Source organism: Notolabrus celidotus, chromosome 4, assembly GCF_009762535.1.
Source record: "Notolabrus celidotus isolate fNotCel1 chromosome 4, fNotCel1.pri, whole genome shotgun sequence".
Lineage (NCBI taxonomy): Eukaryota > Metazoa > Chordata > Actinopteri > Labriformes > Labridae > Notolabrus > Notolabrus celidotus.
In genome coordinates this window covers 36,613,636-36,640,871 of record NC_048275.1, presented here as the reverse complement: position 1 = coordinate 36,640,871, position 27,236 = coordinate 36,613,636, and the positions used below count along the sequence as shown (strand labels likewise).

Below are 27,236 nucleotides of genomic sequence, written 5' to 3'. Positions count from 1 at the left end.
AAAGGGGGGCAGCACTGTCACATTTAGGACACTGACTGTAGTTACCTCGAGGAAGAAGAAGAGAGAGAAGAAGAAGAGGAAGAAGAAGAAGGAGGAAAAGGAGAGGGTCGAGGAGCAGTGGTGAGTGTGTTGTTGTTGTTGTTGTTTTTGTTTGTTTTTGACAGTGTGTGTGTACTTTGATCGTCCTCAGTGGTTCGTGTTTATAGTGAGATAGAGAGCACACCACAGTTAGCAGTCAGTTTGTCCTCTAATGTTTGATAAAGAAGTCCCTCCTCACAGTCTGATGTTCCAGCCTCAGGGTGAGGGAACAGCTGGTTCAGGTCCCAGCTGTCTCAGATACATCCACACACACTGAACGTGTCTGTAAGTTAGCGGCTAATTTTAGCTAACAGCTTCAGAAGTTTAGATACAGGATACAGAGCTAACTTTAGCATAGCCTCAGTGTTCGTGTCTGTACCAAACTGTGTTTACAGTCTGACTTGTTGACACAGCTCTTTATAAAACAGTTACTGACCCTGGACTGAAACACAGGCATGATGAGTGTGGACATATATGATATCAATAACTCCAGGCCTGTGTGTATCACCACACCACAGACTGATTTCACTGATTGTTGATTTAACAAACAGAGGGGGATACATGGAAACACGGTGGTCTGCTGTATTTATGGACACAAACAAAGTAGCAGGGGTGAAATAGTTCAATTAGTTACGCCCAAAAAAAGTTGGTTATTAATTAAGAGGTAATGTATGGTTAGCAGGTAGTTATGGGACCTCTGTTATTATTATGACTAGCTTAAAATGCTAACCGAAACTAACGGTTTTACCCAAGCTGCAACTTCCGGCCGCGAGAGTTGAAGCCAATGCGAAAGTGTTATGAACTGCAGTTCATCGAGTGTCCACTTGAGGCTGGCTGCAGAAACACAGGAAACTACATACACACCCATTCAAAGAAGACAATCTTTACAGCAGAAATAAACATGTTTACAGCCTGGTTCAAAAGACGAGTGGTCTGGATAGCTCATTTCTCCATCAGCACACACTGTATGGGGGCAGATTTTTTTTGTAACGCGACAGTTCAGAAGATATTTAGATTACAAGTTTTGCCTATTTAAAGCTCCTGTTGGTAGCATAGGCTGTAAAAAATTTGGACGTAGTATCTGTGACGTCACCCATCTGTTTCTGAAGAGCTGTTTTGAGACTAATCGGCTGCGGCAGCCATATTGCTTCTGTCGAGCCAGTGTGACGTAACGAGGCGGGCTTTGAGCCTCCTAGCCAACAGCTGCAGTGTTCCTGCAGGCAGCTGTGCCTCTCATTGGAAGACTAGTAATCTCAATATCTTCGAAATTGCCGAATTAGAAAAAAATTCACCCCCCTCACAGTGAGAGGACATCGAGAAATTAGCTATTCAGACTACACTCATCTTTTGTACCAGGCTGTAAACATGTTCATTTCTGCTGCAAAGATCGTCTTTTCCCCATTCATGTGTATGTGACTTCCGGTACTTCCGGAGCCAGCCTCAAGCGGATCCTCGAAGAACTGCAGCTTCTAACACTTCCGCATTGACTCATATTTTTAGACCGGAGGTTGCCGCTTGGTTGGTAGCAGGGGTTGAGCTTGCCTGGCTGGAGGTGAAGCTTTCAGCAGAGTGTCTGCCCCCTGGTGGCTGGCTGCAGTGTCGGTCAAAAAATCCGTCAGTCAAACTTTAAAATATAAATACACGTCGTACAAATGTTTCTCACATCCGTATAATTTAATATAATTTACGGGGGAAAACAACGTATTTGGCCTTGTTTTTGACGTAAGAATAACAATGTTTTTTTTTTTTTTATTGATTAATCGATAATTGATCGTTAACATTTCCAAAAATCGATCACGGAAAATACTTAAAATGTACATCCCTAAGCTAAGTTATGTTGAGTTCAGCATTTCCAATATGGCACCCGCCGAAGATTGGCTTCAGAATCAGATCACGGATACTGCGTCCATTATTTATGCAGTCTATGGATTTACCTCACCTTACAGTCTATGGTGTCAACAAGCAGAAGCTAAATGTGTCTGAACTGTTTTCAGTGGATTGATTTGACATGATGTGTGATCACTTTGTCTCTGGTGTTGATCATGTTAGTGAAAGTTAATAACTGTCGTTAAGGCGTTTTGACCAATCAGAATCGAGCATCTTACACAGCTAGAAGAAAGCTGGGTAATATTTCTCGATACTTGAGGCTGCTTGTGTAACTGTTGTATAAAATCAGTGTCACTGTCAAGTCGTGATGTTGTGCTGAATATCATGATGCGGACTTGAACGCACCACAGCAGCGATATTCAGTATCACCCTCTCTCATGTGATATATCTTTATTAACATGGTACTAAACCAATATCAGACTACATTTTTTATCTTCTTAGACTTTTACTATAATGTATTCTTTTTTTAACAGTTTGATATTAATGTTTATGTAACTAATCATATGTTTGGGTCAGTATATCATCATATCATCTCACCCTGTGTGATTAGACGTGGCAGAAATCTGTCTCTACTTAAAACAACAGTGTTAAAAAGTATTCCCTCTCTGTCCCCAGAAACACTTTGAACGGTTAAAGATGACGACCTCTTGGAGTGACCGTCTGCAGAACTATGCTGACCTTCCCGCTAACCAATTGGATGGCGTGGCCATGAAGAAGTACCGCCGTGAAGCTCACCATAGGTAGGTGTCAGACTGCAGCTAACGGACTGGACCGGGCCTGATTCTGACCTGAAGTTAGCGGCAGATCAGACTCGTGTTGTAGTCCGTTAACCTGTTTCTGGTGTGTGTGGGACAGGGATCTGTTCGGTGTAAATGAGCACCGCATCAGAAAATAATCTATGTTTAAAATATGACCACAGACAAGTTCCCGGCTTTTAAAATCAACACTGCAGCTTAAAGTGTGTATAAGAAGCGGCAACTTCCGGCCGTGAGAGTTGAAGCCAATGCTGAAGTATTGAAAACTGCAGTTCATTAAGTGTCCACTTGAGGCTGGCTCCAGAATGATTGCAAACCACATACACACCAATTCAAAGAAACCGATCTTTACAGCAGAAATAAACATGTTTACAGCTTGGTTGAAAAAACAAGTGTTGTCTAGATCAGGGGTTCCCAAAGAGTGGGTCGGGACCCCTGGGGGGTCGCGACACACAAATGGGGGGTCGTGAGATGTCTTCCAGAATTATTTTTTTAAAAGTCATCTAAAAAAGTTAATTTTACCCATTAAAGTAAAAAATACCCACAAAAATATTAGCCAAATTAGCGAAACTTGAAATAAAACCTTGAAAATATAAAATTAATGAGTTTTCTGCCTTTCTTTTCTCCAGATGACTCCTAAGTTTAGGGTTAGTGAACAGTTAATTATCAGAAGCATCAGTAGCAGCAGGTTCATTCATAACAGCACAGGAAACACAGACACATGCTCATATACAGTAGGTAGGGTCATTTTCTGCAGACCAGCTAAATGAAGTCACTTTAAATCACTTTGAGGGACAGTGGGGGTCTTGAGTCTTTGGCACCTATATTTTGGGGGTCACGGGCTGAATAGTTTGGGAACCCCTGCTCTAGATAGCTCATGTCTCGATCAGCACACACTGTACGAGGAGAATTTTTTCATAACGCTGCAATTTCACAGATATTAAGATTATGTGTTTTCCATTATGAGAGGCACAGCTGACTTGATTGACAGGCAGGAACACTGTAACTGTTGGCAAGGAGGCTCAAAGCCCGCCTCTTTACCTCACACTAACTGGACAGAAGTTAGGTTGAGTTCAACATGTCCAATTACTCCAATATGGCTCCCGCCGACGATTGGCCTCAAAACAGCGCTTCAGGAACAGATGGGTGACGTCATACTATGTCCATTATTTCTACAGTCTATGGTGTAAACATGCTTGAAGCTGCAGTGTCTATCAGATGTCTAGTGTCTGAACTCATGCATTATAGTGCTTGAGTTCAGACGCTAAGTACCTGAGGGAAAAATGCTTTCAGATTGGGAAATAACTTTCAGGCTTTGTTTACGGATAAATGAGTAATCTCGGTCAGTCATTCATGAATTCAGCAATGAATGAATGAAAACACACAATAGTGCCTTTGATTAGATTTCTCCAGACCTTCAACACATTTTTAAATTAGTTTTAATGAAATAAAATTGTCACCAAATAATAAAAACACTGGTTAGTACAAGTTTATTTGATCAACAATGGTTCGTCCATTTGATTAGACGTGTCATCTCAAAGCTAAAACTACAACCAGTGATTGAAAACACATTTTTTTCAGCATGGCTTTGTCCCATGGATCTGTTTTCATCTCTTCCTTTCCTTGTTTGTAAGCGGGCAACCACTTCACTGTGCTTCAAACAAACATCCTCATACAGGGACCAGAGTTTACAGTAGACTTATTTTACGTCGGCCAGTTTGAATCCCGGCCCTTAAGTACAACTGTCGGACATACGCTCTGAAAGCCCTATCTGCTTAATAACTTACATCTACCAGCAATACAACACTGAAAACACTAACATTTGAAATTAATGAATTAATAAATAATATGATCAAGCACCGGGGGACAGCGCGTCGGTTCAAAGCTGCTGCATTGAGAAATAGAGGGAGGGAGAGAGGCTTTATGTGTAGTGCTTCCGTAGCGCAACGAACCAGTACGCCTGGACTTTCTTTTCTTAAAGGCACTATGAGGAGTTTTGAACTGGCTGAAAAACAGACTGAACCTGATACTGATGCCTATTTATGCCCCCCAAAAGCAAACAAGACCATCTACAACAACACTGATACCTTCTCTTTTGTCATTTTAATGCCTGAAACTGCTCTGAGGGGGTAGGTGTCAGAACAGATGATTGACATCTCGCTTTAGAAACACCCTTTTTTGCCTGTTTTCATTGCAAATAATCACATTGTGCGATTCATCTAAATGTTCAAAGACAACAGATAAGGCTATTGTCTGAAGACACTTATTTTGCATGTAGAGGACAAGAGATAAGAGGTATCACTTTGTCCACAAGGGGGCGCCAGAATCGATACAAGCTAAAAGTTCCTCACAGCAGCTTTAAAGTGCAGTTTGCATAATCCAGTTAATATTCACATGGACATTATAGAGCGCTTCATGATCTAATAAGCAATGAAGTTTGTGAGCCTGGCACTTTCACTCTAATCTAAGCCTCCTCTAGTCCAGGACCTACAGTCGTGACCTGCCATATCTGTCCGTTGTCCTCCGCACCCCTCTGCACCGGACTCCTCACTGAATTCTGCGTGCAACTAACGGGTGAATGTTTGGTAATGTCCTCTGCACACTGCGCTGAAGGGAGTAATTCACGTACACGCCATCAGTCCCCTTTAAGTGTTTTGGGAGGTGGCCATCACCGAGTATGATTTGATATCCATATCTCATCATGCTGGGAGGCTAAACTTGATTAAACTCTTCATAAAGCATATGATCATAACCTTCTGTAAACGTGTCAAAGTAAGAGCTATATGGTTATACAAATCTTCACGCGTCCGTCATCAGTGTTGAAGCGTTCTCCTGATGTTTTTGAGCGTTCAAGTCCGACTGTTTTCTCAGTGTCACTGTCAATCAGTAAAAGTGATGTGTGGCGTTTGGGTGACACCAAAAAAATCTGCTGCTTCACGGCACGGTCATGAACGAACGTTGGTATGTAAAAGTAGACTCTGAATATAAGACTAGTCCACTTTTTAACAACCCATTAAGACCTAAAACGCCTGCTAAAAACGCCTTTAAAGACCTAAGCATAAATTGTACACAACCTCTGACAACCTGAAGATTTTCTGGAAAAAAATCTGAGTTGTCAAATTTCACTAAAACCTTTATATCTGAGCCTCTGGAGCAGATAGAAACATGAAATGAAAACCATTTAATAGTTTAGAAATTGGGCTTTAATTGGAACATCATTACTTTAAAAAAATTTAAAAAATCATCAAACAACAAAAATATTAAAAATATAAATTAAAATGATTACAAAATATTTTTTCCTGCAAGCGCATTTCATTGGTCACATGACTTTGAAAAAAAATTCCCAAAACATGCACGTCATTCCTCCCATGGTATTTCAGCGAATCACAGCGCATTTTATTAGTCACGTGTCTTAAAAAAAAATACCAAAACATGCACATCATCCCCGTCATATGCCTTTCATTAGTCACATCTCTTGAAAATGATGACACCGTCTGAAATGACCTACACATTGCATCCGGTCTTAAAGGGATAACCCATAACCGCGTATATGTCGCATCCGGCCTTAAAGGTAAATACGCGTATACGTTGCATCCAAGCGGCAACCTCTGGTCTAAAAATATGAGTCAATGCGGAAGTGTTAAAAGCTGCAGTTCATCAAGGATCCGCTTGAGGCTGGCTCCGGAAGTACCGGAAGTCACATACACATGAATGGGGAAAAGACGATCTTTGCAGCATTAATAAACATGTTTACAGCCTGGTTCAAAAGATGAGTGGAGTCTGAATAGCTAATTTCTCGACGTCCTCTCACTGTGAGGGGGGTGAATTTTTTTCTAATTTGGCAATTTCGAAGATATTGAGATTACCAGTCTTCCAATGAGAGGCACAGCTGCCTGTGGGAACACTGCAGCTGTTGGCTAGGAGGCTCAAAGCCCGCCTCTTTACGTCACACTGGCTCCACAGAAGCAATATGGCTGCCGCAGCCGATTGGTCTCAAAACAGCTCTTCAGAAACAGATGGGTGACGTCACGGATACTACTATTTTTTACAGTCTATGGTTGCATCCGGTCTAAATGGGTTAAAGGGAAAACCCCATCTTAAATTATGAACAATATGGTTATTTAGAGTTGATTTTTTTACTGCCAGACATTTTGGGCCATGATATCTCTAAATGCCGGACAACTGCACATGAAAGCAGCTAAAAGCAGGTAAATACCAGCTAGCATAAATCCTGACAGGGACAGTCTTAAAGTAAAGCTCCACATAAAGTCAGTGTATCGCTCACCGGCCTGATACGACACACACAGTGTAAACATAGTCCTTGTGGTCAGCTCATTCCAGCTCACTGAAGTCTTATTTTTATATGTTGCTGTGTCTGTTATGTGTGATACTGTTGTTTCTGTTATTATTTAAGATTGGCATCTTCATGTAAGTTACTGTCAATACATCCGTGTTCCTCTTACAGCACTTTGATAAAAAGATCACTGATCCAAATTTCATTTTGAGAACACACGATGAAAGAGTTTCCTGCACCGAGGAGTCAGTGGATGTTTGACTCACAGTGAGGACTGATTTGAGACAGTACATCCAGCATCTATCTTCACTGTGTTGATGAAACAGTTTGTCTTCAGTGAAACTGCTGCAGCATTGAGAAACAGAACTCTTACTTCCTGTCATGTGGAGGCTTGAGGTCAACTGTGTGCTAACTCTGAAACAGTTTACTGACAGCAGCAGAATCCGGCTCTGAGGGGCAAGTGAGAAAAACAATCTGGAGATTAAATTAAGAAGAAAGAAAAGAACCAAAGAAAAGAAGAACTTTACTTTAAGATGTTCAAAACATGGAGAAAAGAGGTGTAGCTATTCCTATATTCTTTTATTTACAAATTTGAAGTGCTCTCCGTTGTGTTTCTATTTTGGCTACGTTATTTAAACTGACAAACCCATGATCTGATCTTTTAGCTTCTTATTAACAAGAGTAGTTGTGAGACATTTTGTATAAAACAGGTTGACTCATTGCAGTGAACATGATTTATAACTGCTATGTTTGCACTTGTTGCTGATTACTGTAACCCCTATAATAGAAAACATGCACTTCGCCTGACAAATCATTCCCTATGTTACCCTGTCAGAGAGTAAAGGAACTTTCAAAGTTAATCCAGGCTAAAACTTTTCTTTGACTTTTCTGAAGTCATGGTCAGAGAGGAGAAAACAGTGAACATTATACAGCATGTACACAACCAGTCAAAAGTTTAGACACACCTTCTCATTCAATGGTTTTCATTTATTTTAATTATTTTCAACATTGTAGATTAATACTGATGACATCAAAACTATGAAATAATCTGGTTTTGCCATAACCTGGATTACAACAGTAGTCAAATAGGGCTATCCATTGTGTACTAACCCTACCTCTGAACAACACAACTGATGGTCTCAAACACATTAAGAAGGCAAGTCATTCTACAAATGAACTCTTGACAAGACTCATGTTCATTAGAAACCATTCCAGGAGACCACTTCATGAAGCAGACTGAGAGAATACCAAGAGTGTGCAAAGCTGTCATGAAGGAAAAAGGGGGCTACTTTACAGAATCTAAAATATAAAACAGATTCTGCTTTGTTTAACACTTTTTTGTTCATTCAATAATTCAATATATGTTCTTTCATAGTTGTGATGTCTTCAGTATTAATCTACAGTGTTTGCAATCATTACAATAAATACAAACCCTTGAATGAGAAGGTGTTTCCAAACTTTTGACTGGAAGTGTATGACCAGTGTCATTCTTTTCTCACTTGCATTTCAGGACTTTAGAAGGAGAGAGAGCTGGAGTCAGTGTGAGACAGAAACCTTTAGAAGCAGAACACCTAAAGAGAGACTTTAACCAATTCTTTAGGAAAAAAAAAAAAATGAGCTGATATGAAACTAAGACTACAGATGAGTCCTGTGCTCAGTGGCCTCTGAGGATCAATCGTCTCCTAGCTTTTTTTAAAATCTGTGCACTAAGAGAGATAACGATCAAACTTCTTGACAGTTATTTTACCAATCTCAGCAAAAACTAAGAAAACATCGCCCCGGAAGTGAAAGCTGATATAATGATAATGATAATGTTTCATTCATATACTTTGACGAATTTTACTGGAAGATCAGTAAGAAGGACGGGTAATAAATTGCTATAATGGTGAAAAAATCCAGAACAAAAGCTGCTTTGAGTGGAGACTGTTGAAAGACTTGTCAAACTCAGTAACTTGGTGAAACTGTTCTCCTCACCTCCCTTTGTTTCAAATAAAAGCACACATTTATCATCGTTGACAAAAACAACTAATCCTCAGGTCAAGTTAAAAACAGAAAACAGAATTACATGTATGAAGAAACATTTAGATAGAATATGTTATAAAATTCTGGTCCCATGAAGTGTGTCAGATGTTTTCAAATGTCCACTGTGTCTCTGTTTTGTGTGTGAAACTCTGATAATGATAATCTAGATGTACGGTGATTGAAGCAGGTCTCTCTGATGTTAGCACAGAGTCCTGTAGATCTCTGATTCTCTCACTGAGGCAGTCTAACAGAGCCGTACAGCATTGTGGACCTCACACCCCTAACAGTGGTAATACTACATGTATTCTCTATTACAAAGCTTGCCAAGGGATCTGGCTCAAAACCATCCAGCAATGAGGTACGCCGTCCTTTTGTTGTTGAAATAAAGCGTGAGTACTGACTCAGTGAGTCTTCAGTTTGATGTCCTGGTGGATTGATTGCCCATCCAGCTCTCTCTCCATTCACACTGACACTGACTGTGAGCTGGGTCTCTCCCTTTGGGGACAGCAGGTGGTGCTCATTGTGATTCATTAAAGTGTGAGCTTGCTCTTGTTCCTCCATCTTTCTTTTAATCCTCATCTGTTAAAGTCGATCTGATTTCACCTCTCACCCCATCTGACCAGTGTGCAGTCTGAGCAGAGTCACAGATTATATGTTACGGGTGTATAATCTGTATTTCTGTAAATGGGCAATCAACGATGTAATGAAATATGGAGCACCAGTCTCAGGGCTCCAAGGAAAATCTATGGACTCTTAGTTCCTTTAATATGTTACATTATTAGCTGTTAAAGGAAGGACAATCTCAACTTTACTCACCTCCTTTGGTTTCCCTTTAAACTTTGACGTGTTTATTGTTACCAGTGAGTTAATAACGCTCTGATAGAACAATCAACACTGATAAGATTGTACCTCTGCAGTGTTAAAATACTCCTTTACAAGCAAAAGTCCTGCAATGAAACTGTTACTCAGTAAAAATATATAAGTATGACCCAGAAACTATTTCAAGTACCAAAAGTAAAGTATTAAATGTATCACCGTGAGTCATGCATTCATATGAAAGAAGGATATCATATCTGTAGGGTTGCAAAGTTGGAGACTTTCCATGGGAATAAACCAGGAATTGACTAAATTGAAGGTTGGCTCTTAATAGGGAACTTAAATAAAGTTGGGGAAAATTTATTTTAGCATAATCCTGACTGAAACAACCAGATTTCATGCACGTGCAGTTGAATATCTATGCTATTCCTCAATCACATGCACATAGCACACTGCTTACTGCAGACCACGCCCCCTACATGCACTTTTTATTTAACATTTTGAATAGGACTTTGTTGGGATTGCATTTTTGTTAATTTTTGAATGGGTTGGGTCGGGGGGATGAGTAATATTTAACTCAACCTTCATGTTTTTGTTCTTCAATGAAAGAATTGATTGTCCAATAAAATATTTAACACTTGATAAAGTTCTACTTACAAATAAATCTGTTTTAATTGTATTATTTTGGATGGATGTCTGCTTATAACAAAACAAATATTTATGCTTGGATATGATACCTTTCCATTAAATTACCCTCAATCCCCATAAATTCCCCAAAAATTCCCATAAATGACCATGAATTCCCATAATTCCCATTAATTCCCATAAACTCCCATAAATTCCAATTTGGAATATTTCCAAAATTCCTCAGCTTAACTTCCCATGGAAATTTACCAGAAACTTTCCACCCCTTTGCAACCCTACATATCTGTAGATTGGAGTAGGAGCTAATTTTGAATTATTTGTTGATTTATTGCAGCTAAAAGTTCTTTTGATTATGGACTAACTTGCAGGTCCCCATATGAAACTTTAGGATTTTCAGTAACACTAAGTTTAGACTCTATTGTGAAACTCTTGTCAGACTAAAGGAAGTGGTTAAATATGAATAAACGATCATCAAACAGAAGGCTAAGGCAGTGTTCTTCAAACCCAGTTCTCCCTGTATAAGTAACCAGCAGGTCTGCATGTTTGTTGGTGTTGTGATTGGAAAGTTTAATCAAATTGTAGACTGTATTGTTAGTTCTGTGATGTAGCTTTAGCTCTGATCCGCTAAAACCTGAAAAAAGAGACCAGAAAAATAAACCATCTGAGTGGTTTGTGGATGATCCACTGTGAATTAGAAGTGTGTGTTACAAAGACGTCTAAGCAGTGCTTCAGTTAGTCTGATCATGCATTGTTCTCCCCCTGCAGAGTGTTTGTGAACAGAAGCTTGGCCATGGAGAAGATCAAGTGCTTCGGTTTTGATATGGATTACACTCTGGCAGGTAAGTGTAGTCTGATCAATACATACAGGAGCATCATACATTATATAGCACCAAATCCCAACAAATGTTCTCCTCAGACTCTATCCAAACAGAGCAGGTCTAGACCGTACTCTATGTTCTATTATTAACAAAGACCCAACATCAAGACAGGATCAGATCCAGTCCCATCTTACAGACAGGACTCAGTCTGATCTCATCTTAATCCACCATGAGCAGAGCACTTTGCAGCATTTAGCAAGTTACAGTGGCAAGGACAAACTTCCTTTAACAGGCAGAAACCTCCAGCAGGACCAGACTCATGTTAGACACACATCTGCTGAGACCGTGTTGGAGAGAGGGATAGAGGGAGATGAAGAGAGAGAGAGAGGATAGTGGTGAGACGGATAGTAGTAGCAGCTGGAGTCTGGCACGTCCACAGCAGCAGAGATCCAGAGGAACCTACGAGACAAGGGAGTTCAGGGACTCCAGAAAGGTCTATGGTTAGTGACTTTAATGGGACAGGGAGAGTTAAAGTAAGAGACAGACAGAGAGAGGGAAGAGAGGAAAAGACAGGATCCCAGTGTGTCAGTTTAAGCCTATAGCAGCATAACTAAGAGCTGGTCCAAGCCTGATCCAGCTCTAACTATAAGCTTTATCAAAAAGGAAAGTTTGAAGCCTACTCTTAAAAGTAGAGAGGGTGTCTGCCTCCCGGACCCTGACTGGTAGATGATTCCAAAGGAGAGGGGCCTGATAACTGAAGGTTCTACCTCCCATACTACTTTTAGAGACTTTAGGTATGATGAGCAGGCCAGCATGTTGGGAGCGTAGTGTTCTAGAGGGGTAATAGGGCACTATGAGCTCTTTAAGATAAAGACTTATTTCTGTTTTCTGTATCTGCTTGTGTTCCTGTCCGTCTCTCTAGTGTATAAATCTCCTGAGTACGAGTCTCTGGGCTTCGACCTGACGGTGGAGCGTCTGGTGTCCATTGGATATCCTCAAGAGCTGCTCAACTTTGTCTATGACCCCTCCTTCCCCACCAGGTCGGTTTACAAAGCTGTGACTCACTGAGTTCAGTTTAAGTTCATATTGTAACACCAGAGGGACACGTTTCTGCCTCTTCATCTCTCTCCATCCTCCTCAGAGGTCTGGTGTTTGACACGATGTATGGAAACCTGCTCAAGGTGGACGCCTACGGGAACATCCTGGTGTGTGTGCACGGATTCATCTTCTTGAGAGGGTGAGATCCACATCTAACACTAACAATATAGAGGACTTAGCACCCTGATTGATCCTTGATCCACTCCACCCACATCAGAATCTTACATTTTTTCATAAACAAGACTCTCAACAGACATAGAGGCTTTACTTTTGAGCTAAATGCTAAAGTCACCTTGCTGATATGCTTATGTTAGGCAGGTAGAGAGTATAATATTCTCTCCAACTTAGTTTTAATGTGATTGAATGCTGATTTCAGTTTCACCTCTACAAACACAAAGTATATGTGAGGTTCAACAGTTCTGCATGGATTTGTTTTTGGACCAATTGGAGCTGAGGGGCTGGATGAAGGAGCTAATAGATGTGCGATGGTAATACATGGTTAAAGAAGTTTCGTAACTGAAGGAAACGACCCGGGCAAGCAGATTCTCCAAACGTCATGATTGTCTTTTTCTAACTCCTTCTTAACCTTTCCTGCCGTGACGTTTCCCATCTGCTTTAAAGAAAAGGAAAAGACACAGGGTGTAATTTATGGGGATTATTTGACCTGACCTTAGGTGTAGCATAACTCAAGCCTCCTGGTCACTCCTTTTTCATCCCTTGTTACCCTCCTGTTCCCTCCTCTTCTCACTCTGCACAGGCCTGACATCAGAGAGATGTACCCTAACAAATTTATTCAACGTGGAGACACAGACCGCTTCTACATTCTCAACACACTCTTCAACCTGCCTGGTAAGAACACAGCTGAATACATGAATAGTCTGTTACTTTAGAAAAATGTAACTGCACTGTGTTATCATGAATACATCAGAATAAGGTGGTAATGTTATCAGAGTGAACCAGTAGCATGATGAACCCTGTGTGCCACCAGGCTTCAGGAATCCATCATTGATTATTTCTGTGATCAAATCAGAAATATTCAGATTAATAAACAAAAACAGAATTCTCTCTTTTACATGGTTTTCAGAAGTCTCGAACATAACCTTAACCTCAACCTTAACCTTAACCTTAACCTTAACGTTAGAGGTGTCAATAATCCTCCCTAAAGAAAACAAACAACTCCATGTGTCTTCTTTATTCTGGATTCCCTGAGTGTTTTAAAATGTAGACCTATGTGAAAGATGTAGATTTTCATTTTTAAGACTCAAATGGGACCTCCCCCTTAAACATATCAGTTCATATGTGGTTGAGGGTCCTCATTGTAGCATCTGTGGGTTAAAGTCTAACCTGGTCACCCCCGTGCTCTCCTCTCAGTGTTTCTGTCTCTTGTTAACTCTCTCATCAAATGACGGCAGAAAATCACTTCAAAAAGAAGAGTATTTTACCTCTACATGACATAACAAACAGTTTAAGTACCTAAAGTGGTGAATTGTACTCATACATGTCTTTCTCTACACTGTTATTAGTCATATTGAATCCATGTCTATCCATACTTCTGTCTAAAGTCAGTCTCTGGTTTCTTCCTCCTCAGAAACATACCTCTTTGCTTGCCTGGTCGACTTCTTCAGTAACTGCTCCAGATACACAAGGTACTGCACACTGACTAACTGCTGCCTGATGAAGGTGAACCTGGTATGAGTTATGTCAGACAGCCTTCATCAGACCCTGTTGTGGCAACCCAGGGGGAATAACATAAAAAAAACTCACAATAAAACAGAAAGCCCAGGACAGATTTATTATAACTGTGAGGGAGAAGGGAGGGAGGTCAAACTTCTACCAAGGATTCTTCCTGTTCATGGTCTTCAACATAGGTCCATAATCAGAGAGGGGCTTTACCACAGTCCAGTTGCTGGTCGTTATTAGACATACCATTGTTTGCATGAGCTCCTGCTGATAGTTCTCCCCAGGCTGTGGAGGAGCTCCTTCAGTAACCTCTGCTCTGATTACCTGATGGGCTGCAAGTGAGTCCAGCACCATGTGCCCATTGGCTGCAACACCTGCACTGCGAGATAGGCTGTTTTCAAACCTCCTACTATACTAGCAGTACGTACTGATTTTGTCTAAATTCAGTATGTAGTATGTGAACAAGAGCAAAATCTGCAGTATGCCAAAACTACCCTGATGTCTACTGATTCGGGAAATTTCACAGTCTGCATCAGACCAGTCTCCTTCATGGACTGTTTCCCACAATGCACAGCTCTGGTTCCGCTTTTTCTTTTCTCTTCTTTTTTGACAAGGGGGAACTCAGTTTTTATGTGCTGTGAAATGATTAAATTTCATATAAACCACTTCTTAACTTTTTAAATCATAAGTGATGCTAAAGAAGAAGTTTATCTATCAGCTTAGCTTTGTTTACTTCCGCTTTCTGAAATCGGAAATCCAGCGACACCTGACACCTGACACCTGAGTGATCCTGCAGACCAGATCCAACAGAACAGTCAGACTACAGACTAAATTCAAACGCAGTATGCAGTAGGCAGTACCTACTGTATACTACATTTCTAGGCAGTATGTAGCAGGCCGTTTCGAAAACAGCCATAGATTCCCTCCATCACCTCCCCCAGCCTGAGTCTGTGGTACTGCCCTCTGGGTTTAATTGGAGGGGCAGTTTCCCCTGGTTTGCCTCATTGTCTATTGATCATCATCATGTTAAAGTGTAACTTGCAGGTTAGAGGCCTCAGTGAATCAACGAGTAGGAGAATGATTTCAAAGTTTTAGACTCTACAGCAGCTTCTGGAGTTTACTTAAAGCAGACACCTGGATGTGACGCAGCAACGGTTTTACCTCACCTTACAGTCTATGGTGTCAACAAGCAGAAGCTAAATGTGTCTGAACTTATTTCCAACATGACGTGTGATCAGTTTGTCTCTGGTGTTCTTATGTTAGTGAAAGTTAATAACCGTTGTCAAGGGGTTTTGACCAATCAGAATCAAGCATCTTAAACAGCCAGAAAATCAGCGAGAGTCAGATAATAAAAAGTTATTAACTTTCTCAGCAGCTATTTTTAGACAGTTATGTATTAATGTTGTAAAAATGATAACCTGCAAGTTGCACTTAAAGAGTTTCAGTACATGTTCAGTGATCCTGATGATGATCTTGATGCAGCTCTATGTTACATCCTGAGCTCTTGTCATGTTTGACCCTCAGAGGTCATTGTAGCGCTGACTCCACAGTTAACCAGATCTCACTCTCTCCGTAGTTGTGAGAGCGGCTTCAAAGACGGCGATCTCTTCATGTCCTATAAGAGCATGTTCCAGGACGTCCGAGATGGCGTGGACTGGGTTCATTTCAGGGTACACTCTTTGGCTTTCACATATTCAACCTGTTTTCATGCAGCTGTAACAGTCCAACCAGGGCTTAGTTCAACATTTGATTTCCTCCACACACAGGGCTCACTAAAGGAGAAAACAGTGGAAAACCTGGAGAAGTATGTGGTTAAGGATGTAAGTAACAGTCCTTTCAGGGCTTCAGCTCATGCATGGGCTTACTCAATACCAGGCTGACTCCTCACTCTCTGTTTTCTCTCCATCCAGCCAAAGCTTCCTCTCCTGCTCAGTCGCATGAACGAAGTAGCCAAAGTATTTCTGGCCACCAACAGTGATTACAAATACACAGAGGTGAGATAAGAGTTCACAGACATCCTCAGGATGCTTTGACTAAACCAGAATCTACTGTCTTCTATTAATTTTTAGGTTTATACACAGATATATTCTGATATGTAGATTTCTATTACATGGTGTCATTTCAAGTGTCTTTGAGTGCTGCGTTCTTCGTCTATTAAACAATACTCTCCTGTGTTCTTACAGAAAATTATGACCTACCTGTTCGACTTTTCTCACGGCCCAAAGGTAACACCAACATTTCTGTATTATAAGGATTTCATTAATCTGAATTAAGACACAAGTATCCCATTATAAAGAGATGCATTTAGAACATGACGTTAAGTAAGAAGAAGAAGAATGTATTAGACAAAAGATGAGTCCACATTGGTGGTCTGTAAGCTTTATTTGTATAACACATTTCATACACGAGGGCAACTCAATGTGCTTTGTATTAAAACATTAAAAGCATTGGAAACATTTAGACAGGCACAAAAGAGCACAATTAAAACGACTAATATAATAAAAACATGGAAAAGAAAAGGAAAATTAGAAATATATTAAAAATTACATTAAAATTTTAATTTAAAGTGGGTTAAAATAATCTAAGATAGGAAGACAGTGTCAAATAAAAAGGTCTTAGTCTTTGATTTAAAAGAGTTGAGAGTTGGAGCAGACCTACAGCTTTCAGGGAGTGTGTTCCAGATATGTGGTGCATAATGACTAAACGCTGCTTCACCATGTTTCCTTCTGACTCTAGGGACTGAAAGCAGACCAGTACCTGATGACCTCAGAGGTCCAGATGGTTCATACAGTAGCAGCAGATCAGCAATGTATTTTGGGCCTAAACCATTCAGTGCTTTATAAACCATCAGCAGGATTTTAAAGTCTATTCTCTGACAGACAGGAAGCCAGTGTAGGGATCTAAGAACTGGAGTGACGTGGTCTACTTTGTTGGTCCTTGTTAGGACTCGAGCAGCAGCATTCTGTATGAGCTGCAGCCGTCTGATGGACTTTTTAGGGGGTCCTGTAAAGACCCCGTTACAGTAGTCTAGTCTGCTAAAGATAAATGCATGGAGGAGTTTTTCTGCATCCTGCTGAGACATAAGTAAAACAAGACAAAACAATCCCTGTTGCTTAAAAAGCTCTGGCTTCCAGCTGCACTGATTACTAGGCTTCCAATGTTTCTTCCATTATTGCAACCAACAGAAGTCAAGCCTTTGCAGATTTTATACTGCCTTCTGCTCAGAGCTCACTAACACACCGAGTGTATCCAGTATGCCTGCGCCACTTAGGAATACTCCTGCAGTTTCTAGTTTCAACAAGCATGTGGCTGCTGCTGTTGTCCCTCAGTAGATTTCTAAGAAGTTGTCTTATGAGAAGAAGGTGGGCCTCAGAGCCTGAACTAAGAGGCTGCATAAGGAGCCAGTACAAAATAACTGATGAAGTGTGAATAATGGAAAGATACAGAATAAAGATAAAGACTAGGGATGTTACTATAAAAAGGAGCTCTTTGAATACTGTTGAAATCATTAATGAAGATTTGTGTGTGTGTTTCTTGAAGCCGGGTTCCCCTCATCGACCATGGCAGTCCTACTTTGACCTGATTCTGGTGGATGCACGCAAGCCCTTGTTCTTCGGAGAGGGAACGGTGCTGCGGCAGGTCGACACTGTGAGTGTGAAGCCTGTGTGTGAACAAAAGGCCCTTCTCTTTATTCACAGTTTAAGATTTGTTTGTAATTTTGTGACTCAGACTTTTTTCTCTTTTAGACCACAGGTCGGTTGAAGATCGGCACGTACACTGGACCTCTCCAGAGGGGTATCATCTACTCTGGAGGTAAACAAGGAGCCGTCTGAACCCTGCATGTTCTCTCATTGGTTTACTTTGGTCATTTAAATATTCCCACACCACAAGCCTCACATATCTGCCTCTATGTGATATTTGCTCATTGCATGTGCGTTAAATTTCTCTTTCCTCCGTAATGTGGCATTTTAGTAAGGGATTCACCTCACATGGTTTGAAGCCCAGAAGTCGGGCACAGATCTAAATCAGAGTGAACCATGGACTGTATAAATAATGGACGTAGTATCCGTGATGTCATCCATCTGTTTCTGAAGTGCTGTATTTGATGCCGATCGTCAGCGGGAGCCATATTGGTAATGCTGAAGTCAAAACTTTTAATCTTAATATCTTGAAATTGCGCAATTAGAAAAAAATTCCCCCCTGTACAGTGTGTGCCCATCAAGAAATGAGCTATCCAGACTGTGAACATGTTTATTTCTGCTGTAAAGATCGTCTTCTTTGAATGGGTGTATGTGGTGTTTCTGCAGCAAGCCTCTAGTGGACGCTTGATGAACTGCAGTTTTTAACACTTTCTGCATGGGCTTCATGTTTTGAGACCGGAGGTTGCCGCTTGGTTGAAACACAATCATGTCACATTATCTGAGATCTGCAAAGGTCACAACTTTGAACCCTGCTGCTATCATCACCACCGCTCATGGTTTAAGTTTCTTTGTAGAGATCACTAACCTAAAGTTTCTCTCACCTGCTCCACTCCATGATAATATTGCTGGACAGGATCCAATATGAAAATGTCTGTAGCCTGCCGATTTAGCATGCTAACCGAAGCCACATTGTTTTGATGCTAACTGAAGCTAACGGTTTTACCTCACCCTACAGTCTATGGTGTCAACAAGCAGAAGCTAAATGTGTCTGAACTCTTTTTTTTGTGGATTGATTTGACATGATGTGAGATCAGTTTGTCTCTGGAGTTGCTCATTTAGTCAAAGTTAATAACCATTGTCAGGGGGTTTTGACCAATCAGAATCAAGCATCTTACACAACCGTAACATCAGTAAGAGAGTCAAACTGAAACATTAAAGCCTCAAGCGGCGATGAACAGGCCCTCGCACACCTGCAGCCGCCCCCTACGCGAGCCACCGCCACATGTAAACAGCCGCCTGATATTTGACACCACATGATGTGAAAGCAAGATCTGAGAGTATATGCAGCCTTAGGTGGTGCAAATGTTCCAAGTTTTTGGCAGATTGCCAAGAAAACCTCCAAACTTGACAGTCCGTCACGCCCACAATTTTAGTCTGAACGGAATTCTTTGAACAGTTTTTAATCGTCAAGGTGTCTACTATAGGTTGCCCTTGGTTTGGACTGAATCGGAGAAAAGCTCCTATGCGGATTGATTTTCAAGCATGAAGCTCAAAATAACCTCTATGGGGAGGGTTTTTGAAAACTGTAGGGGGCGCTAGTGAGCACATTTTTTCAATTTATTTTGCGAAACCCATAAAATGTCGCAATTTCCCCAGGACTGATGAGTGTGTTGGATGAGGTGAGACTAAGTGCAATTTAAAGTCACAAAAATCCATTTTGCCTTTACTTTGTATTAATCGTCAATGGGTTTACTATAGAATGTGCCTAGTTTGGACTGAATCGGAGAAAAGCCCTTGGAGAAATTAGCAAAAGTATGCTAGGTGGCGCTCTTCCTGTTGAGTTTCGGATATGGGTGCAAGAGACTTTATTGTGCGTCCTGATGCCATGAATATGCGTATTGATTTTCAAGCATGAAGCTCAAAAAAACTCTATGCATAGGGTGTTTTTTTTACCTCTAGGGGTTGCTACTGAGATTTTTTTTGCGAGACCTATAATAACTTACAATTTTCACCAGACCCGATGAGTGTGCAAAAATATCCGCGCTTTCATTCACGTTCAGGGGTCCAAAAATGCGTTTGAAGTGGCGGAAGAAAGAACAATCTCTAGGGTTACAATAGGGCCTTCACCACCAGCGGTGCTTGGGCCCTAATAATGATTCTCTCCATGAACGCCGTGCAGACATGATGTGCTGACTTCTCCAAACACTCGTTAAACTTGAAGCGTGGTCAGCTTTAGTTACCACAACATGACATGTGATCCTCTGTGTGCTGCTATGTGCTCCCATGTTATGGTCCTAAACTGACTACCACAGACATTCACGACTCCCCTTTCTCTAAAGGTTTGGATACTGTGAAATAAAGTCCCCACAGATTAAAAGCTGGATTGTAAATGTGTGCTCTCAGGTTCTTCAGACATTGTTTGTGACCTGCTGGGCGCTAAAGGAAAAGACATCGTCTACATAGGAGACCATATTTTTGGGGATATTCTCAAATCCAAGAAGCGTCAGGGCTGGAGGACCTTTCTAGTGATTCCTGAGCTGGCCCAGGAGCTGCATGTGTGGACTGACAAGAGCTGTGAGACCAGACACACACAAACACACACTCTCATAGACACATAGGTTTTCAGCCCACTGTTTAAATGAGATAGAATCAGTCTGTAACATGAGTTTATCATTGTTTAGATTAACATGCATGACACTAAATGTTTCAGGGCTTCAGTTTTCATCTGATGTCTACACGTTCATATTCAACAAGGTGCAACCAAACACTCAGTCTTAACACCAGTTGTTGTTTTTCAGCCATATTTGAGGAGCTTCAGTCTCTGGACTGCTTCCTTGCAGAGCTTTACAAGTGAGTGATGTTTGTTGTGGTCTTTTAAAAGTTCTGTTTGGAGGGACATAAACATTAGTGGAGAAGAATGAACTGTTATGGGTTCATCATACTGAAAGTGTCGGTCAGCAGTCATTAAGGTCAACACTGTACAATAAATAGCTTGAAAGGTTATGACTGTGAGGTCAGAGGTATGCAGTGCCAGAGGGTTGCCTGTGGGAGCTGTGTTTCCAGCAGTTATTTAAAGTCTGCTGTTGTTGACATGGGTGACAAGTATGAGCACAGAGGCAGAGAGAGCTACTTCAAACACTGCTCCCCCTCACGTCCTCTTCACCTGCTTCAGCAAACATTATGTGCTCTCTAACCTTCACTTAATTACAAGCACTTTGATTTCTGTGTCAGATACTTTATGTCTTCAATCAATCAATATTTATCTATATAGCACCAAATCACAACAAATGTTCTCCTCAGACTCTCTTCAAACAGAGCAGGTCTAGACCGTACACTATGTTCTATTATTAACAAAGACCCAACATCAAGACAGGATCAGATCCAGTCCCATCTTACAGACAGGACTCAGTCTGATCTCATCTTAACCCACCATGAGCAGAGCACTTTGCAGCATTTAGCAAGTTACAGTGGCAAGGACAAACTTCCTTTAACAGGCAGAAACCTCCAGCAGGACCAGACTCATGTTAGACACACATCTGCTGAGACCGTGTTGGAGAGAGGGGTAGAGGGAGATGAAGAGAGAGAGAGAGGATAGTGGTGAGACGGATAGTAGTAGTTGTAGCAGCTGGAGTCTGACACGTCCACAGCAGCAGAGATCCAGAGGAACTTACGAGACAAGGGAGCTCAGGGACTCCAGAAAGGTCTATGGTTAGGAACTTTAATGGGACAGGAAGAGTTAAAGTAAGAGACAGGAAGACAGAGGAGAGAGAGAAAGGATCCCAGTGTGTCAGTCTAAGCTTATAGCAGCATAACTAAGAGCTGGTCCAAGCCCGAGCCAGCTCTAACTATAAGCTTTATCAAAAAGGAAAGTTTGAAGCCTAGTCTTTAAATCTTTAAAGTTTTGGGGGTTCATACACTTTTATTGTGGATTCTATGTACCCTGTTATTAAAGTGACCCCTCAGCTGTATGATGAGTTGTTGTTTTGAGACACAGAAATGTAAACGTTTGCAGCAAGTTATATGATCTTTCCCTGAAGGCCTTGAATAACCTCCAGCAGCTGAAAGGAAACTTTTAATAGACACGGTCCCTCAGATCACTGTACACCGGTGTGTTCTGTCCTCAGGCATCTGGACAGCAGCAGCAATGAGAGGCCGGACATCAGCTCACTGCAGAGACGGATTAAGGTACAACTTCCTCTGACACACACAAACCTCCAAACGTCTCCTTCACAAAACCTTAAAATCAGAGAGTTAAAGAAGGGATAATGTATAGTTAGCGGTAGTTATGGGAAATAGAATCCTGACAGGGTGAGACAAGACCCCAACGCTTATTACCCGGCTACTAACTTAAGATGCAAACACGTGGGTAAAACATGGTTTAACTTTCTTTGTAGAGATCACTAACCTAAAGTTTCTCTCACCTGCTCCACTCCTTCATCATATTGATGGACAGGATCCAATATGAAAACGTCTGTAGCCTGACCCTTTAGCATGCTAAAGGTAGCTAACGTTTTAACCACATTGTTTTGATGCTAACGGAAGCTAACGGTGTTACCTCACCTTACGGTCTATGGTGTCAACAAGCAGAAGCTAAATGTGTCTGAACTCTTTTCTGTGGATTGATTTGACATGACGTGTGATCAGTTTGTCTCTGGTGTTGCTCAAGTTAGTGAAAGTTAATAACCATCGTCAAGGGGTTTTGACCAATCAGAATGAAGCATCTTAAAAAGCCAGAAGATCAGTAAGAGAGCTGGGTAATCAGAAAAGATGTGTTAGATGTAGAAACAGTAATGTTGATATCTGATTTTCTGAGAAACATGAATTAATCAGGGGAAACGATGAGAATAAATAAAGAACATGTAAATGAAATGTCTCTCTTCGTCCCCTCCAGAAAGTGACCCATGACATGGACATGTGCTATGGCATGACAGGAAGTCTGTTCCGCAGTGGATCCCGACAGACGCTGTTTGCCTCTCAGGTGATGCGTTACGCTGACCTGTACGCCGCCTCCTTCATCAACCTGCTGTACTACCCGTTCAGCTACCTGTTCAGAGCGGCTCACGTCCTGGTGAGGTTCACTTTTACTCCAGATCACACAGCCTCTGGTTTTGGTGTCATAACAGTTCTCAGTTATCTCAAACATGTTCTTCCTCAGATGCCTCATGAGTCGACGGTGGAGCACACGCACGTCAACATCATCGACAACGAGTCGCCGCTGGCCACGCGAAACCGTCACGATCTCGACCTCAAGGAGATCGAGTGCAAACGGCACCAGCTCACCCGGTCCATCAGCGAGATCCAGCCCCCCCACTTCTTCCCTCAGGCTCCACAGGAGATCACCCACTGCCATGATGAGGATGACGATGAGGAGGAGGAAGAAGAGGAGGAGGAGGAGGAGGAGGAATAGATGTAATCACAGGGCTGTAGAAGCTGCTGTTCAGATCCTCTTGCTGACCTGTTCCTCTGTTTGTCATCGTTATGATCAGGAGAACCGGTACCCTGTGTCTCCTGACCTTTGACCCGGTTTTGAACAAGACTGACTGAAGGTTTGAAGTGGTCTTGTCGCTGATAACTGTAACCGTCCTCAGATAAAAGTAATCTGGAGTATTTGGGGGTGGTGAAATGTAAAAAGCTGATTGAAGATGCTCTCTCTCTCTCTTTCTCACATTTAACCCTTTCACTGCCATGCTGCTTTCAATAATGTCACCCATAGCTCCACCTAGCTTTAAGAAGTGACCCCCTTCACCTGCTGAGCAACATCTCTCAAATACTTTGCCTTTTTTGGGACCATTTTTTGAAGTGTGATTTATTTTCCACTACAAAAGAAAAATGGCCGAAAAAAGAGAGATGAGATTTCTTCTTCTCTGAGGTTTTATGGAAATAATTCTGTGAGAACTAAATAACTAAAGGGAGGGTTGAGTTTTACTTGAAGACAATAACTTTGGTTTCTGTATTTAAAGGAGCTGCTGGAACTGGACTCTTGTTATTTCCACTTCAGCAGAGAGCTAGTAATTATCCTGTGCTGATCTAACGTCAACAGGAAGTCTTTCATCAAATAACTTCCTGTCAGCTCTACTAACATCCCCTCACCGTGATCTAAAACCGGACCACATCTCTCATAATCCTCAGAATCAGATGTAGGATGTTACCTCCAACATTGAGATTGATATTAAAGTCACAGCAGGTCTCGAGCTCAGTGAGACAGTTAGTGTTACAGTCTGAGTATAAACCATAGACTGTATAAATAATGGACGTAGTATCCGTGATGTCACCAATCGGTTTCTGAAGCGCTGTTCTGAAGCCATATTGGAAATGTTGACCTCAACATAACTGCTGTCTAGCGAGTGTGAGGTAAAGAGGCAGGCTTTGAGCCTCCTAGCCAACAGCTACAGTGTTCCCGCCTGTCAATCAAGTCAGCTGTGCCTCTCATAATGGAAAACTCATAATCTCAATATCTTCGAAATTACCGCGTTAGAAAAAATTCACCCCCGTACAGTGTGTGCCGATAGAGAAATGAGCTATCCAGACTACACTCTGTTTTTTCGCTGTAAAGATCAGCTTTTTTTAATTGGTGTGTATGTGGTTTCTGGTACTTCCGGAGTCAGCCTCAAGTGGATCCTTGATGAACTGCAGTTTTTAGCACTTCGGCAAAACCTGTTTAATGTGTGTTTGTTACAAGAGGGCTGAACTGTGTTCATGTGAGGACGAATGCATGGAAGCATCAAGAAACATTCTAAGTTAGTGAAGATATCAGTGACGACACTGCTCGGCTCAAAGTGAGGCCGCCACAAAAACTGCTCCCCCTGGTGGCTGGCTGCAAAAACTCTGTCTCCCCCATTCATTTGAATGAGGCTGCAGTCAAACTCAAAAAAATAAATACACGTGGTACGAATGTTTCTCATATCCGTATGCTGTGGTGATATGTAGTTATTATTTGACTGTTTTGTGTTCAAGGTCTCTTTTTTCTGAAGTTATTAAAGGTTAAAAAACAGGGTTTTACATCCGGCTTACTTTGATTGACAGCTGCTGTAGAGAGAAACTCCGTAGGACCTCGGGACGGTACGCTGTAGGGCGGACCTTGTTACTGTGGAAACACACAAATTCCCTACTGCGCAGACTCTGGCTGCAGAAAATTTACAAGATGTCAGCGCTCTGGAACGAGATATTTTGGCTTCACAACCGTACAATGGGAAAAAGCAGAGCGACTCTGTCCATTATATATACAGTCTATGGTTGAAACGAGGACACGTGATGCTAACAGAGTCCAAACTTTGTTTTTAGTCATATTTTCTTTGTCGACTTGTTTTGTGCTGAGTCGGTTAAGATCATGTTAAGTGAATGTTTGAATCACTTTCATAGTTTTTTAATTTTCATTAAACAGACTGAAGTCACATTTAAGTTACATTTAATTTATAGTGAAGCGTCTTCGTTGGGTCAAACTTAAGTCCTATTTCAAAAGTGATAAACGGTCATAACTGGATGAGTCTTAATGTTGAGAGATCTCTCAATTAAGTTTTGATAACTTCCTTAAACACTTTACTTTCTTCAATCATTTGTACTGTAGTAATTCTTTAAGCATGTGTTGTTGTCCTGCTGTCAGAGGTCGTCCACACAGCAGTGACCTGCTACTGAACTCTGCAGTCTGTCTGTCTGCTGTTCACATGCTGTTACTGCTTCATCCCAGAGACTGCAGACCTGATGATGATGAGGAGTATTTAAGAACGGTTCTTTGATTTTTCTGTATCGATGTTACTGCCTTGATTTTAAAGGACCTGTGATAAACCAGGAGGACCTGTTTGCTGAGATCACAGTCCGTCTAAGTGCCAAACAGTATTGATGAAGTGGAGCTCTGATCCACAGCAGGCTGATGGAGCCTTGTTTCTGACTGATAAGTTGAGGTGTTATATTTGTACACACAAAGAGATTAAAGCTGCTGATGCTGCCTCCTCCTGTAGTCGTGTTGGAGCTCCCCTTATTTTTGTATTATGGAGACGTGCTGTTGTTTGACTTGATGCACCTTCAGACGTTTATGTCGTTGAGTATGGGAGCAATGAGTGTTTCTGTGCTGCTGTTGAAACACATGTCTCAGAGAGGGCCATGTTTCTGTGTGGACTCAAAAAGGACTCAGGATGTACATTTGTGATAGTTTCGTATCCAGATCTCTTCAGAGAGATTCATAGAGCATGCTGCTTTTAATGGAAACTTACTTTGATGTGATAATCAAACGTGTTGGAGTGTGAAGTGAACCAAATGAATGTTTTAATTTAACTGGAATAGATAAAGTATGGAAGCCCCGTGTAGACATGCGTCCACACATTTTATTTACAGACGTGTCTCCTGAGATCTCAACATCAGATGATCAGAAGTCTAAACAAACATTTAAATTGTTTTGTTTTCTAGATCCCCAGAAAATGATCCCACTTACATTTTTATGGAGAGTTAAGATGAATCAAACCACATAAATAAATCAGGATCTTAAAAAAACTCTGAATTAACTCTTCAAAGTAAAGCAGAGTAAAAAAGGTCATGGATGCATGTCCACGTTGGGCCTCCGTACCACTGCATGTGCTTCAGCTGCTTTTTTCAGTAATAAATTAAACTGTTGCCTTTATTTTGAAGTGATGAAACTGTTTGTAGTTATTGTTTTATGTTTGTAATAAATCTTCTGATCCGTTATTGTTGTGTCGAGTCATTTTTTCTGTATAGTTACTCTTAAACACTGAAGTTATCAGGGAACTGTATCTGACCCTGCTTTCATCAGAGGATGTGATCGAGCGGTTACTGCTGGTCAAATGGTGAATACCATCAAACCTGATGCTGCAAAGAATCTTGGCGTCTGATTTGACAGCACTTTGACCTTCGAACATCACACTACAAAGCTTGTACAGTCTTGTTTTTACCACCTTTTATTAATTTTAATTTTACATGCTTTTATCTCCTGACGCCTGGACTACTGTAACAGTCTTTTTAACAGCCTGCACAACAAATCCCTCATTCATCTCCAGACTGTACAGAACTCAGCTGCCAGGGTTTTAACCAAAAAATATCACCACATCTCTCCGGTTTTAACTTCCTTGCACTGGCTCCCTGTATGTTTTAGAATTGATTTTAAAATTTGACTGATTACTTTTAAAGGTGACATATCATGCAAAATGGACTTTTTAATGGTTCTCTACCTGAAATATGTTTCCCTGGCATGTCTACAAACCCCCTGAAAATGAAAAGAATCCATTCTGCCCCTGTTCTGATTTCTCCACCTTTCTGTAAATGTGTGTGAAACGAGCCGTTTCAGACTTCAGTGTTTTTGTTACGTAACAACAATATCCGGTCTGTCACGGAGTCAGAGCTCGGAGCTTGTTCAGCCCATAGACTGTATAAAATAATACTGAATCCCTTAGGAGGGAGGCATGCTAGTTGTAGGCTGTCTTAATAAACACAAAGGTCGGTTTTACTCCCCACGTCTGCAGATTTGAAGATCTAGTGGATGATTTTTATTTATCAT

General features: G+C 41.2%; 1 protein-coding gene across 3 annotated transcripts; it reads left to right on the top strand.

The window, feature by feature from the left end:
• nt5c2a (5'-nucleotidase, cytosolic IIa) lies at positions 1-26,410 on the top strand. 3 transcript variants are annotated; one of them, XM_034682471.1, is made up of 18 exons: positions 1-120; positions 2,581-2,705; positions 11,263-11,336; positions 12,238-12,355; positions 12,457-12,552; positions 13,171-13,262; positions 14,002-14,059; positions 15,670-15,763; positions 15,860-15,913; positions 16,004-16,087; positions 16,277-16,318; positions 17,634-17,741; positions 17,840-17,906; positions 20,138-20,308; positions 20,533-20,584; positions 21,859-21,919; positions 22,626-22,802; positions 22,890-26,410. In XM_034682471.1, exons 2-18 carry the CDS (start codon positions 2,602-2,604, stop codon positions 23,139-23,141), a joined length of 1,704 nt encoding a protein of 567 aa, XP_034538362.1. In that variant the 5' UTR covers positions 1-120; positions 2,581-2,601; the 3' UTR covers positions 23,142-26,410. The 3 variants fall into 3 exon arrangements, with proteins under 3 accessions (XP_034538362.1, XP_034538363.1, XP_034538364.1); XM_034682472.1 differs by lacking the exon at positions 1-120 and adding an exon at positions 144-363; XM_034682473.1 differs by lacking the exon at positions 1-120 and adding an exon at positions 186-299.
• Positions 26,411-27,236: the final 826 nt, after the last annotated feature.

What these genes read in the sequence shown, in the direction of transcription:
- nt5c2a (XM_034682471.1), top strand. Translation starts at nt 2,602, where the DNA reads ATGACGACCTCTTGGAGTGACCGTCTGCAGAACTATGCTGACCTTCCC. An exon ending in TATGGATTACACTCTGGCAG is followed by an intron (nt 11,337 to 12,237) that starts GTAAGTGTAGTC and finishes CCGTCTCTCTAG; the next exon opens with TGTATAAATCTCCTGAGTAC. An exon ending in GGATTCATCTTCTTGAGAGG is followed by an intron (nt 12,553 to 13,170) that starts GTGAGATCCACA and finishes CACTCTGCACAG; the next exon opens with GCCTGACATCAGAGAGATGT.